Here is a 14,903-nt window from a genome sequence, read left to right as displayed (position 1 = left end):
TAAGCTTTGGAAATGAAGATTTTCACAAGCAGAGAAGCCCATAAATCACTAATAACCACTCTTAAAAAACCTCTTCCTTCCTTGCTTCCAAACTGAGTTCTTTGCCTGGATAGACTTCCTTAGTTAAAAGTATCTTTATCTCCCACCAGGGGAGACTTCAAAGACAGGTAGCTTGAAGATATTATATAAAATTATGACCTTATCAAACTACGATACTCCATATATTCTGATATTTGTTTTCCATTGTGTGTGTGTGTGTGTGTCTGTGTGTCTGTGTTGGTGTGTGTGTGAGAGAGATCTGCTGGTTCTTGGCAAAAAAAAAAAAAGCCGAAAACAACAAAGCAACAGGTTTAATGTATCTACTCTGAGAAGTACTGAAAGGGAATGCTCAGTAGATGATGATTAAAATGATGACAGGAGGTAAAGATCAAATAAAGGTGCCTTGCTCAGTATTTAGTAGATAGTAAGTACACATAGATGTGTTTTGAATAGATATGGCATTTAGGCTCGACTATACTATTTGCTACCAGCTTTAGTTATGTCATTTCAATGTTCCTCACTTTCCTTATCAGTAAATTGATATATTAAAATAGCATTTTATACCCACTTCTTGGAAGGATAACAAAGGTAAAATGAAGTTTCAAACGTGAAAGCATTTGACAAATTAGAGGTGACTGGTAAAAGAAGTTTTCATATATTGAGGTAGGGGGAAGTCATTCTGGTTTATCCGTGAGTTAACTTGAATTTTATGCTAACTAGCCTGTTTGTGGCCTATGAAACATACTTTGTACCTCTTCTTTAATTATGAAAGAAAAGGGCACATTGACCAGAAGTAAAGAATGTCCATGTTAAAAATAAAGATTAGGGACTTCCCTGGTGGTCCAGGGGTTAAGACTTTGCGCTTCCACTGCCAGGGGCGTGGGTTTGATCCCTGGTCAGGGAACTAAGATCCCTCATGCCATGCAGCCAAAAAGTAATAAGTAAATAAGTAAGTAAGTAAATAAATAAATAAATAATATTAAATGCCTCCTTTCCTGGGACACCAGAGCTGGTACTCCTTCAATGATAAGACTAACTTTCCAGGTGCCAAGGCCATACAATTCGCTGTGTACCTGCTGATCTTTTTTCTCTTTTTTGAAACCACGTAAGAATGTATCCCTGACTTGTTTGATGTTCTTTCTTCTGATAAGACATAAAATTGTGCTGAAGACTATGCTTCTCTGGAGCAGTTCCTCAGAATTATCTGAGAGGCTGTCTTCCAGGTTATAGTCCTCAGTCTGGCAAATAAAACTCTTTGCTATGCTATTATAAATTGTTTATTGATTATTTTCTTCAACATATGTTATGGTTTAGGCCTTTTGTCCTTTGAACATCCTGAGAAACTGCACATGTGTAGAGTTTTCCTTTGTCTCTAGATACCACAACAAGGAATTAAGCCTCAATTATCCATCTTCCTCTGCATTCTGATATATGTTAACACTAAATTCTATGTTGCTAGTTGTTTCTGGCAATTGTATCATCTATTCACATCTACACTGCTATGTAAACTTCACATTCTTTAAGGGTGAAAACAAAATTTTTTTGTTCACCAGATTCTCTCTTACAATATCAAGCAAATGGGAAGTGCTTAGTAAATCCTTAAGTGTTGATCATGAACAGAGAGGACTTAGAAATGAGATGGAGATAGGCTTGATTTTATGAGAATAGAAAATAATTGCTAGCTATTTTGAGCAGAAAAGTACAAATCACATTTAAATAAGGTACATCTGATGGTCTTAAGCATGCAATTTTAGCAAGAATTCATCTAACTCTGCCATGGTGTCTGAGACGAAGAAATCAATTTTTTCCTGGGTTTTCTTCTCTTTTCTGTCTACCCTGTCCCCCAAGGTTATTTCATCCAACCCCATGACTTTTAATACTGTCTATGTGATATATATCTATGACTCTCAATTTTCTGTCTGCATTCTTAATTTATCGTTAAGCTCAGGACAAGCTGCTCACTCAGGTGCTTCACCTGATGCCTCTCTGGGGTATTTAATAGGCATCTCAAACTTATGCCCAAAACAGAACTTGTGAATTCCCTTCCCAAACCTGTCCTATCCCACTTCCATTCTCTCCCAAGCTTCTCCATCGTATTATGAATAACCACCATCCAACTAGTTGTTCAGCCGAAACCTAAGGAATCATCCTTGATTCCCCTCTTTCCCTCTTGAGTCCCTCTCACGCCTATAAAAATCCATTAGCAAGACCTGTTACTTCTTCCTACAAAATATATCCCAAATCTGTCTACTTCTCTCCATCTCCACTGTCTACTTCTCTCCATCTCCACTGCAATTCACGTAACACAAACCCTTCAATAGTTTGTTACACATAAAATAAAATCCAAACTTCCTACGACGTGACCTATAAGCCCCTTCATGATCTGGCAGCCCTTTGGGTGGCATGTGGCTGTACAGGTTGTGTATTGCCCAACTTTATGCAGCCCCCCACATTTCCTCATTCTGAGTCCCTTTTTGTCAACTCTTTAAGTGTCATTCCCTTACATACTCTATGCTTATCCCCTCCCAGTTTCTTCAGGCCTGAATTCCAACTCTGTATCTAACTCTCAGTCCCTAACTTTGTTCCATTATATATACATGTCCCACATGTCCATTATATATACATGTCAGCATTTTAGCAGAGATGTCTCTACTCATTCACTGAAACAGAAATCTAACTTCCCTCCAGGGACAGCACATCATCCTCATCCTTCTCTACTGTAGACCCACCATTTTTCTTCACCCAGTTGTACTGTGGAGCCTGGAGGAAGTATTGCCATTTCCTTCGCTCTGGTGGGCCACTACCAGACTGTTGTGGTGCCACTTTCTTTTGAAAATCTTTTGAAAATCCTCCTCCTTGCATACCTCCTTATTAACCACCTCTGCCTCTCTCTCTTCATTTCCCCTTATTCACAGATGATGTTGGGGTCTGGTACACAGTCTTCCGTTCCTTTACCACTTGGCATCATAACAAGTAACTTGCACATTCTGCTCATCTGTTTTTTGATCTCCTAGAATCTAACTATTCAACAATCTTCATTCATCCACATCAGCAGTCTGCATTTAGGGCCACACTATGGATCCCATTATATCCTAGAACTGTTCCCTCCTTGAATTTTAGGGGCCAAGTTACTTTCTTTGAACCTAATTTCATATTCTGCCAACTTTTTTTTTTTCAGATTCCATCTCACTTTTCCCTTTTCTGTCACTCACTCCTGTTGACCACTCTATTCTTTTTGAAAGTTGCCCCCTTCTTTTCTAGTTCCTAGCTCCTATTTCTTCATGGGCCTCTCTTCAAACAGTACATTCAAGCTATACTAAACCATTTGTAGCTCCAGAGAACATGCTGTAAGGTTTCATACTTCTATACCTTTGTTCATGCTGCACTCTTTTTTTTTTTTTTTTTTTTTTTTTTTTTTGCGGTACGCAGGCCTCTCACTGTTGTGGCCTCTCCCGTTGTGGAGCACAGGCTCCGGACGTGCAGGCTCAGCGGCCATGGCTCATGGGCCCAGCTGCTCCGTGGCATGTGGGATCCTCCCGGACCAGGGCATGAACCCGTGTCCCCTGCATCGGCAGGCAGACTCTCAACCACTGCGCCACCAGGGAAGCCCCATGCTGCACTCTTTGCTCTGCTGCCAGGAATGCTCCTCCCCATCCTGTACACCTGGTGAACACCTGGTTTTCTTTGAAGGCAACTCAAAACTTATGTCCTATATGAAACTTCTTCTGACCGCTTCCCTTTTTGCTTCACTTAGTCAGAGTTTATTTTTCCCACTTTATAACTCTTGAACATTTTTTTTTTATAAAAACGTTGCTCTGGGACTTCACTGGAGGTCCAGGGGTTAAGACTCTGTGCTCCCAATGTAGGGGGCTCTGGTCCAGGGGTTCGACCCCTGGTTGGGGAACTAAGATCCTGCATGCTGCATGGTGCAGCAAAACAAACAAACAAACAAAAAATTAAAAACATTGCTTCTGTAATGTTTTATTGCATTTGCTTGCTTTACGTGTGTGGGTTCTTTTATTTCAGATTCTTCTGAAGGCAAGACTGTGGCTTACTTCTATTTATATCCTCAGTGTCCAACACGGTGTCTGGAATATTGTACATGTCCATTAAAAGTTGGTTGAATATATTATTTATTATACTGATATGAACTGAGCATTTATTCAACAAACATTTATTGAACACCTGTTATTTTCTAGTGTTGGGGATACCAAGCTTCTAGCGCACCATCTAGCAGAACAGATATGTTAAGGAAAACAGGTATGTTAAAACTTACCCCAGATATGGCAAGTACTTAGCAGAGGTGTAAATTTTTCATGGATCAGGTAATATATCTTATTAACCACTGTATTTTGGAGCCTAACTCAGTGATTACACTTAATAAGTGCTTTATAAATAGTGATTGAATGAACTGAACCTGTAAAACATTCTGGGCTCAATCTGTTGACTTCATTGTGCAGCTGTTTAATGTTCTAAGCTGGGATAGCTGGAGAGAAATAGAGAAATCATGAAGGTTTTTGGTGCCATTATAACACATCTGGCTGTATTCTGTAGGCAACTGGGCCAGGAGAGGATTTTAAGCAGAAAAATGGTTGAACAAGCTTAGTTTACTAGGAAGCAAACTGAATGGAAGGGAGAAGAGATGGAAAACTGGGAAATGATGGCGGGGGGAGGGTCACTGCTATTGTTCAGTTGACCGAAGACAGTGGATTAAGGCAGTGAGAGGAAGGATAGATGAGGAGAAAGGGCTGGATTCTAGATGTTTGAAGTGGATCAAGATTTAGTGCCAATGAGATGAGGGAAGGAAGATGGAGAAAGTGAAAGAGAAACCGTTGTCTGTTAGAGGTTTGTGTCCAATAATGTATGTGATAGTACTGTATAAACTAAGAAACATCACACAGCAGTTGGTTGTTTTTATCTTCTCTGGCTGCTCTTAGTTTTGCTGGGCAACACATCACTTTTAAAGAAATGCGTTCAGATCCAAGGAAAATATCATATTTCGAATTAGGATTTATCATTCCTGAGATTTCTCAAGGAGCAGCGAAGATAATCCGAGCAGAGAGGGAGACGAAAAGAAAATCCCTCAGCTCTTTCTTAGGCAGCTCCTTTCCACTTCCCCGAACTTTCGAGGCACCCGGGAGCCTCCAAGCCCCGCCCGTTTATTCCCAGCCTTCACCATTCTTCCGCGACGTCTCCACGCTAGCCAATCACGCTCCGTAACGTCATTACTATGCGCCCACACTGGATGAGTCGGAGGCCGTCCCACGTGTACTGTGTTGACTGTCAATGTCTCCGGGAGCCCAATTCCCGGAAGCTGTGAGCTCTGAGAGAAGTTCCTGCGCTCGGTGCCCTGAGTCTGCGAATACCCACCATGAGCACCCCAGGCGTGCTGACCTTCACCCAGCAAGCCTGGGAGCAGGTCCTGGCCAAAGTGAAACGGGCCGTGGTCTACCTGGACGCCGCCTGCGCCGAGAGCCTGCACTGGGGCTGCGGGTCCTCACGGCTGCTGGAGGCGGTGGGGAACTCTGCGTGTTACCTGCGGGAGTTTGAGCCAGCCGCAGTTGGTGGCGGAGCCGAGCAGCCCAAAGCGGTGTTTGTGTTGAGTTGCCTGCTGAAAGGCCGGACCGTGGAGACCCTACGGGACATCATCTGCCGCAGTCACTTCCAGTATTGTGTGGTGGTCACGGCTGTGAATCACGCAGTCCACCTCACGGCTAATCACGTGCCGCCGGCGGCGGCGGCTGAGCTGGAAGGGCAGCAGCCAGTGTTCGAGCAACTGGAGGAGAAGCTGTGTGAGTGGATGGGCAACATGAACTACACGGCTGAGGTGCTGCACGTCCCGTTGTTACTCGCATGTGCTGCTCCCCACCTTGCCTTGACTCCAGCTTTTGCTTCCCTTTTCCCACTATTACCCCAGGATGTGCATATCCTCAATCGTGCCCGATCGGACAAGAGGAGGCTGGGAAACCTGGCTGAGGTGGATGCCACTACCCTAACCCCTGAGCTGCTGCTGACGATTAGGTGCCTGGTGTCCGGCCTCAGTTCCCTGTGTGAGCATTTAGGGGTACGGGAGGAGTGTTTTGCTGTAGGTTCCCTCAGTCGGATCATCGCTGCAGATCTGGCCAATTTTGCTCCCGCCAAGAACAGGAGGAAGACCGCCACAGGCAGGGCATCAGTGGTCTTTGTGGACAGAACTCTGGATCTCACAGGTAAGTGGCGTTTGCTGTGGAAGGCTTCATAACCGCTTTCCAAAGTGCTGGGACTTTCATTGATTCAACATATATTTTATTGACCTCTAACTATGTGTCAGGTTGAGAAGTCAAAGAAGAGCTAGATGGACACAGTCCCTGATCCCCCAGTTTATCGTCTAGAGGGGGGATACAGACAAGCAAATCAGCAAATTTGTTAAATGCTATCTTGGGTAAATACATCCTCAGCGTGCACTGCCCTTTTAAACAAGAACAACTGCATCTAGCCCAGAGATTGGAAAACCAGACTTATGCTGACATGGAGGAGAGCTGTCCACCTGGGAACCTTTTAGACATGTGCAGATATCAGTATTCACAGCAATCCTTCATAAGAAAGCTTTAAGTTGTTGGAGAAGTATTAACAGATGAACAAGTGGAGGTAACCTGTACCACAAAACACGAAAATATTACAGTTAGTTGACTTTCAAGTTTCTTTACATGAGTGTTAATAAATGAGTCTGAACTTAAATTTCACCAGAAAAATGAGGCTAAACAGAATTGTAGAAAATATGTACAATTGTATTTAGTCTCATTTTCTGGTGAAAATATTTTCAAACGTTCATTTATTCTTAGCTCTCATTCTATTGAAGATTGGGTAATCCCAAATTGTAATATTTATACACATAAGTAACAAATGTTACCCTTAAAAATAGGTGAAGAAAAAACATTTTCTGATATTTGACATGTGCATTTATTTTCAAAGGTCAACTTTATTGTTCTCTAATTAGGTAGATGTAATGCTGCTGGTAGTGTAGGCTGGCCACACCCAAGTTCAGGGAGAATAATCAGGAAACTGACTTTGGCAAGCATTCCCTTCAGTAGGTTAAAAAAAAATGTCAAATGAAGTTAAAAAAAACCACAACAGGTGCATTTGAAGTTTGACCTTATAAGATTCATTTTCAGATCATAAAATAGAAAGTAAGCTAAGTGGTAATACTGAGATGTAAGCTTAATTATGTGACTGAAGTAACCAGGTGCTCAGCCTGTCAGTGTGATTTAAATAAAAGTAATCATTGTAACACCCCTGAACTCTTAGAGGATTAAAAACACCTGATGAGTGAGTATATGCTTGTTGAGTTTTTGAGTGCGTGGTATATACTGCTTATGCTTCTATTTCTTTTTGCCCAAAATGTGACATATTGTTTCATAATTAATCAAGGTCACATATTTTTGTGTCCCCCCCCCCCCCCGCAAAGACTCCAGTTAGGCAAACTTTAATGTCCTGGCCGTCCAGCATCATAGCAACTACTCCTTTACATATTATGCATCTCTTCCTTGTATATGACTCTTCTAAATACAGAAAAAAACAAGGTAAGTGTAGCTTCTTGTCCTCTAAAAGCTTACAATACGAAGTAGTCAAGAATGATTTAGAAAATAAGGGCGCTAGGAAGACAAAGTTGCCATTCAGCACAATTATTTTATACTTTCTCTCGCTTCAAGCCTCCAGATTTCCCTCCCCATGTTCACCCCCTCAGCTTTCTTGCTTTTATATAAGCCACCAGAAAACTGTATCTTCTTATCACTAAGTCTACCAACCTTTTTACCTCTGTACCCCACATATTTTTCTTTCCTTCCTTCATATTAAAAGATGTCCTGTTCCTGCTACTATCTAATGCCAACTTTTCCTCCTTTGCAGACTAGATCTTTTCCTTTTTCACTTCTCTCATAGGTTTACTTCTTTCAAATACCCTCCCCTTTCCTAGATCATCATTTTTTTAAAAAAGTCTTTTCTACTAGGTTTTCCCCATCAAAATACACACAGAATGGAACATCTCCTTTCTTGACCCCTCAGGCTCAGTTTCATTTTTGCTCCATTTTTAGCAAACTTAGAAATTTGTACTTGCTGTCTCTACAATCATCTGCTTCAATTTTCCCTTGACTTCAATTAGGCTGTTTGCCCCTCAGTACTCCTCAGAAACTTCCTTTGTCAAGATCACTGGTGGCCTCCATGTCACCAAATCCAATATTCAATTATCAGAATCCATTTTACTCAGTCTGAAAGCAGCATTTGTCACAACAGAGTAGAGGATGTAAATAGTTAAAAAAATACAAATATTAAAGAAGTACAGAAGACATACAGATCATGCAGTTTCTTGTGTAATCCCATCAAAACATAAAACTGGCGACATGTTATTTGCTTGCTCACAACCCTCCCATCACACCTACTATCAAATCTAAGTTCGGTTTAGCACGGTTTCCAAGGCCATACATCACCTGCCTGTGTGTACCTATCCCACCTCATCCCTTATTGATCTCCCCCCACACACTGCTCTCCTGGCATGCTGGCCACCTTGCCATTTCTCAACATGCGAAGTATGTCCCAGCCCCAGGGCCTTTGATGTTCTTGTGCAGCTCAGCTTGGAATGCTCTTCCTTCAGGTGTCTACATGGTTTCGTCGCTCACTTCCTTCGAATCTCCACTCACATGTATCCTCAGACAAGCCTTCCCTGACCACTTTCTTTAGACACTCTCTAACCCCTTACCCTGCTTTATTTGCCATAGTCTTTACCACTACCTAACATGCTAATTGATTGTCAGTTGCCTGTCTCCTCCCATTTGAACGGAAGCTCGTGAAGGGAGGGGCTCTATTTTGGTTACTGTTTATTAACTAGCACTCAGAAGAGTGCCTTGAAAATAGTAGGTATTCAGTAAATATTTATTGAATGAATGGATGAATGAACAGGTGAATTAAAGGTTGCTGACAGCTAGACTTTCATTGAGGTTAGTGTACTTATTTTTTCTGATTGAAAATACTTCTGAGATTCCTAAGTTGCATCACTAGTCATTCACAAATGCAGCGGGGCACACATTTTCTGAATATTCTAAAATTTGACAATTTGGGACCACAGTAGTATTTGAGAAAGGAAATAATAATATTAACTAATCATATTTATGTGATTATTTAATGGATAAAAATCACTTCCACATTACCTATTTGATCTTCTCAACAAATTAGGTGAGTTAAGTATTATTTATCATTTCAAGAATAAAAAATTGAGGCTCTGAAGTTCTTTACTGGAAAAAAGAAAAGCAGAAACATTAAGTGGTAGGCCAGATGTGACAGGATTGCTCCATTATTTCTATTAGTGACCGAGGTCAGCATCTTTTGTTTTCTGAATTGTCAGAGTTAAGTGCTCACTTTCTTTGTACTTGTTTAGGATCCTTCTGCCAGTAGGTGGGCTTCCAGGGTGTGCTTTAAATTGGTGATGGTACTCATTAAGCAAACTGGTGTGGGAGAAGACATTTTAGGTACATGAGACCATGTAAAAGGATATTTAATGTTAAAAGGGGCATTGTTCAAAGGGAGCAAATGGGAGGTCTCTCTGGGTAGATTCAAGGCAACAGGTAAAGAGAAAGAAAAATTCATTTACTTTGTCCAGGGCTTAGGAGGAACCATGAAAGTATTGTTTTCAATAGAATGCCAAGAGAACTATGCAAGCTGATGATAAAGCAATGGGAGTGAACTTCCCAAAAGTTCCTTGAGGTATTTCCCAAGTACATTTAAAATTATAAGGACTCTGCTTCCTTCCTACTTTACTGAATAATTCAGTGGAAAAGCATCTAGGTGGGGCTAAGCAAGATAGGTGTCCATGCAGGGAGGAGAGCGCTACCAGGCCTGGGTGAGGGAGCTCAAGTTGGGTGAGATCTCCTGAGTGGGGAGAGGTGCCTGCATGAGGTGGTGGGTGGCAGCAACAGTGGCCTGGTGGGATAGGAGATAAAGGGAAGCCAGAGTGGGTGGCATAAAGGGGTGTCCCTGGGGCGTAACTATCTACCTCTCTACTGGTGCATGGAACGAGTTTGATTTGTGGTCCCCTCTGAAACCAGTAAGCTTTGGCATAGTGTAGCCAAGAAAAGGTCCATGATCTACTTCCCATTTTAAAATTATGACATTCTCTCCTTCAGAAGGGATCTAAATTATATCTGGCTGGTGGAGGGTAGATTTTGGAGGATAGATACTAATTGGGGCAAGTTTGTTACTATGTCCTAATAACTTATAAATTGAAGTTTTTTTAATGGATACCTTTTGGATAACCCTCCATACTGTCTTCCAGATGGTCAGTTTAATGGTTCATTTATTTCAAAAATGTTTCAACATAGTGTTATTATTTCATATTGGTAATCCTCAGGGCTGGTTTTCAGTTGGTGCGTAGCTGTATTGTCAAACCTGTTTTTTAAATACTAAAGTACTTCTGTACTAGCCAGTAAAGGGAAATTCTCTACTTGTTGAGAATTACCTGTTACTGTTGCCTGGTGGAGGCGAGTGATAGGGCTTAGGAGCATTGTGGTGTGGATGCAGCTGACCCCCAGGGGTGTTGAGGCAGCAGAGGGAACTCATGCTGGTAGTGATGGTTGTAGAGATGCAGCACTTCTCCTCTGCTCCAGAGTGGCCCAAAATTGGATGGGGTGGTAGGGTAGGTGGTGTTGGTGGCATTATTTTTGGTGCGGGTGCTTTCCAACCTTGATCCAGGCTCTGGCGTCCAGGAACATACCCAATCACCATGCTCAATATTTTTACTGATCTTTCCTGGATGCAACAAGCATAAGGAGCTGGGGAGCTCATGACTTGTTGTTACAAGAATCTGGCGTGGGGCTTCCCTGGTGGCGCGGTGGTTGAGAGTCCGCCTGCCGATGCAGGGGACGCGGGTTCGTGCCCCGGTCTGGGAGGATCCCACGTGCTGGGGAGCGGCTGGGCCCGTGGACCGTGGCCACTGGGCCTGCGCGTCCGGAGCCTGTGCCCCACAACGGGAGAGGCCGCGGCAGTGAGAGGTCCGCGTTATGGAAAAAAAAAAAAAAAAATTGGCGTCGTTTCTTTTCTAATTTTTAGTGGAGTACAGTTGATTAAAAATGCTATGCTAGTTTCTGCTGTACAGCAAAGTGAATCAGCTATACATATACCGGTGTGGTTTCTTGCATCATATTGGGGTTTAGACAGAATGTGGGGCATTGTTTAGCCAGGGATAGCTGTAGCATATAGATGATTACACCAACAGTTTCTAAAAGTCAAAAGGTAATTGGAAATGATCGGAATGACTTGAATGGTTTGAATTTCAATTTAAATTATGTGACAGCAGTTTTTTCGGTACGCGGGCCTCTCACTGTTGTGGCCTCTCCCGTTGCGGAGCACAGGCTCTGGACGCGCAGGCTCAGCGGCCATGGCTCACGGGACCAGCCGCTCCGCGGCATGTGGGAACCCGTGTCCCCTGCATCGGCAGGCGGACTCTCAACCACTGTGCCACCAGGGAAGCTCCAGCAGTTTTAATATAGCGGCCAAAGGGAAATACATTTTTAGTTTTTTATTTAGATGTTAATTTATATACCTAGTATATTAATTTGTTATTTGTTAAATATTTTGCATGCCATTTTTGATAATTTACCATTAGAAGATTTATATGCCTATGTATATATTCCTGGATGTAAAACTGACACTACCAAAAATAACCTCCAATAGTTCATAAATATTCGGCAGTGTTAATATCATGCTTACAATTTTGAGAAATTTCTCTTTTTGTCATCATCTTTGCTGAAAGTAATACCGCTTTGTCTAATAGTTGGGTTTTTTTTTCAGTAAACATTTATTGAGTGCCTACTATGTGCCAAGCGTTGTTCCAGGTCTAGGGAAACAGTGGTGAACAAGATAGACAAGTTCCTTGCTCCCTTGAAACAGTTGATAAGCTCTCAGGGCTGAAAAATAGAGAAAGTTTGTTGCAATTGTTTGAGAAGTAAATGGCCACCAGTGTCTGTTGCTACGATTTTGGCATACTTCTACCATGTCTAGCCCACACAGAAGCTTGTGTCTCTGCAGAGTGCTTCAGGCATGTTTGCATAGGGGATTTAAATACAGCATTCTACGGACTGTTCTGGCTTCTAATTTGTTTCAAGGGACAATTAAAAAGGTAGACGTGATTTATGAATCTCGAAAAGTTTGAGTCTGGTTTTCTTTCCATTCTTTTCTGGCTCTTGAGATCGACTAGAGAGCTTTGTTGATAGTCTACAAGTTCAAGATCAAAAGATAGGAGGTGGCGGTAACTCTGGGAAATAAATTTCCTTTCTTGGTTCAATTCTCCTGAATTTTAGTTTCATGTAAACTTTTAAATTAAATTTAGTCAGTTAAAGGTTAACTCCCAATCCAATGGGTGGTTCTTAATCCTGGGATTATGGTATACTTGTGCATTTATATTTGCTTTAAGGTGTGATTGTATATTATTTTGTTAAAGTCTTGAAATTTGAGACTATTAATAGTGGCTGACATTTGAGAGCATACTACTTTTCTCAGCAATCTACATATATAAACTCCTTTAATATTCATAATAATTCTTTTATAATTATCCCCATTTCACAGATGAGGAAACGGAGACATATAGGAGTTAACTAACTTACCCAAGATCACACAGCTTGTAAATGGCAGAGTTAGGGTTTGAACCTTGACAGCTTGCTCTAGAGCGTGTGCTCATAATCTCTCTCATATGTGAGGCTATCATCGTCCTGGTTAGTAGAGATGATGCTGATATGACCTCTAGAAGCTAGCACCTTCCAAGACTAAACACAGTTGTTGGACTCTGGTGCTGCCTTAGTATTCAAAGAAGTGACTTATTCTTTCCTCCCCCATCTCCCCCAATCTGATTTTCCACAAAATGCAAAATAACCAATTAATATCTTTATTTTAGGGTTCAGAGGATACTGTTTAAAATAAGCATAGGTATGAGGAACAATTGAGAAGCCATTTAAGGCTCTGACTAGATTGCAGGTGTTAGATCCAGACCAGTATAATAACTTCAAGTCTTAGCTTAGTGACTTACTTGTTGTTTGATTCTCATTGAGCCTTTTTAGGGTTTTCTCATTTGTAAACAGGGGAAAAGAGTGACCTTGAAGTGCTGTTGGAAACATATGAAATCATCCATCCATCCATCCATCCATCCATTATATAACTAAAACAGTAGATAAGAGATTAAAAAGTGATAGGGTTTCCATTTTATTTTATTTTATTATTTTTTAAGCATTTAAAAAAATTATTTTATTTATTTTTGGCTGTGTTGGGGCTTTGTTGCTGTGTGTGGGCTTTCTCTAGTTGCGTTGAGCTGGGCCTACTCTTCGTTGCGGTGCGCAGGCTTCTCATTGTGGTGGCTTCTCTTGTTGCAGAGCACGGGCTCTAGGCATGCAGGCTTCAGTAGTTGTGGCTCGTGGGCTCAGTAGTTGTGGCTCGCAGGCTCTAGAGCTCAGGCTCAGTAGTTGTGGCACACAGGCTTAGTTGCTCCACGGCATGTGGGATCTTCCCGGACCAGGGCTCAAACCTGTGTCCCCTGCGTTGGCAGGCAGATTCTTAATCAGTGTGCCACGAGGGAAGCCCGGGTCTCCATTTTAGATAGCATAGCTAGGGAAGACCTCTCTGAGGATGTGACATTTGAGCAGAGATTGACAAGAGAGAGGAAGCAGGCCATGTGACAGCCTTGGTATTGAACATATAAGACCCAGGGAATGGCAAGTGCAAAGGACCTGAGGTGGGAATATGCTTGACATGTTTGAGGAGGCTCGTATGGCTTCCTTCAGCTTGCCCTGCAAGCAAGGAGGGTGGTGATAGGAGATAATGTTGGAGAGATAGGCAGAAGGAATGCATTGTAGGGCAAAGTAAAGACTTAGAGTAAAAGCCAAAGTATGATGGGAAAGTTGGAGGGTTTTGAGCTGTGATGACATGCTCAGATTTACATTATACAGGATGATATATGTAAGGAGTAAGGGGATTGCAGTAGATCCTCAATATATGGTAACTGCTACCACTTATCTAGGTTGTGTAATAGGCATGAGTGGCTAGTTACAGTAGCCTTAGCTCTGCCCCTCCCTAGTCATAAGTCAGTTTCCTGATCTGTGAAATGAGGATAATAGTACCCACCAGAAGACTGAGAGGGTAAAATAAGTTAACATGTCTAGCTCCTAGAACACTGCCTGGTACATAATGGGGAATATGTGTATTAATACTTTTATTAATTAATGATATGCCTTTAAAATGATTTAATGTTTTATTCTTTTAAATGTATGTTTTCCCCCTAAGTATAAGACCAAGAACATAAGTACAAGAGCAATTTGCCACACATGTAACCCAGAAGAATTTTACTACCTGACCTATTATCTGCCACTAAAGTAAGTGAGAGTTGGTTAGAATTAACCATTTGTCAAGAACTGTATTCTGTCATACCTAGAGGAAAAAAAATGAAGTGCAGTAAGTGAAAGAGTCTTTCTGTACAATCCTGCAAGATCACTACAATTTTGGTTACTTAGGGGAGTGTAAAGAATGACATGGATGATTTCGATTCATTTCATAAATGTTTATTGAGCAACTTTTATATGCAGGCTCTGTGCTAGGTGATAGTGACATAAAGCCTCCCTATTCAGTGTGTCCTGGCAGCCTCAAGCCCAACTGGAAGCTAATTAAAAATGCAGAATCCCAGGCTTCACCCCAGGCTTAAGAATCACAATTTTAACAAGATCCTCGGGTGATCTGAATGTGCCGTTAAGTTTGAGAAGTGCACGCATAAAGATCAAACAGTTAAGAAGACTCTTGTCTATGAGGAAGTCATAATCTATGAGGAAGCACAAAGCTTAGCAAATTCACGTATGAATGAT

The 14,903-nt window shown here is 41.7% G+C and overlaps 1 protein-coding gene across 5 annotated transcripts in view; it reads left to right on the top strand.

Annotated features, from left to right (window-relative positions):
• Positions 1 to 5,283: 5,283 nt before the first annotated feature.
• SCFD2 (sec1 family domain containing 2) overlaps positions 5,284 to 14,903 on the top strand; it is a 411,837-nt gene continuing 402,217 nt past the window's right edge. For 2 of the 5 annotated variants that reach the window (XM_033857009.2, XM_033857008.2), the window contains exon 1: positions 5,285 to 6,248. In XM_033857009.2, coding sequence (XP_033712900.1) covers positions 5,411 to 6,248 — 838 coding nt within the window. In that variant the 5' untranslated portion in view covers positions 5,285 to 5,410. Of the gene's footprint in view, positions 6,249 to 14,903 lie in introns of all 5 variants that reach the window. The other 3 variants (XM_033857005.2, XM_019928178.3, XM_033857010.2) reach the window with 3 other exon arrangements.

Source organism: Tursiops truncatus, chromosome 5 (genome assembly GCF_011762595.2).
Source record: "Tursiops truncatus isolate mTurTru1 chromosome 5, mTurTru1.mat.Y, whole genome shotgun sequence".
In the NCBI taxonomy this organism is placed as follows: domain Eukaryota; kingdom Metazoa; phylum Chordata; class Mammalia; order Artiodactyla; family Delphinidae; genus Tursiops; species Tursiops truncatus.
Note: the sequence above shows the minus strand (reverse complement) of the source record. Positions and strands in the feature narration are given on the sequence as shown.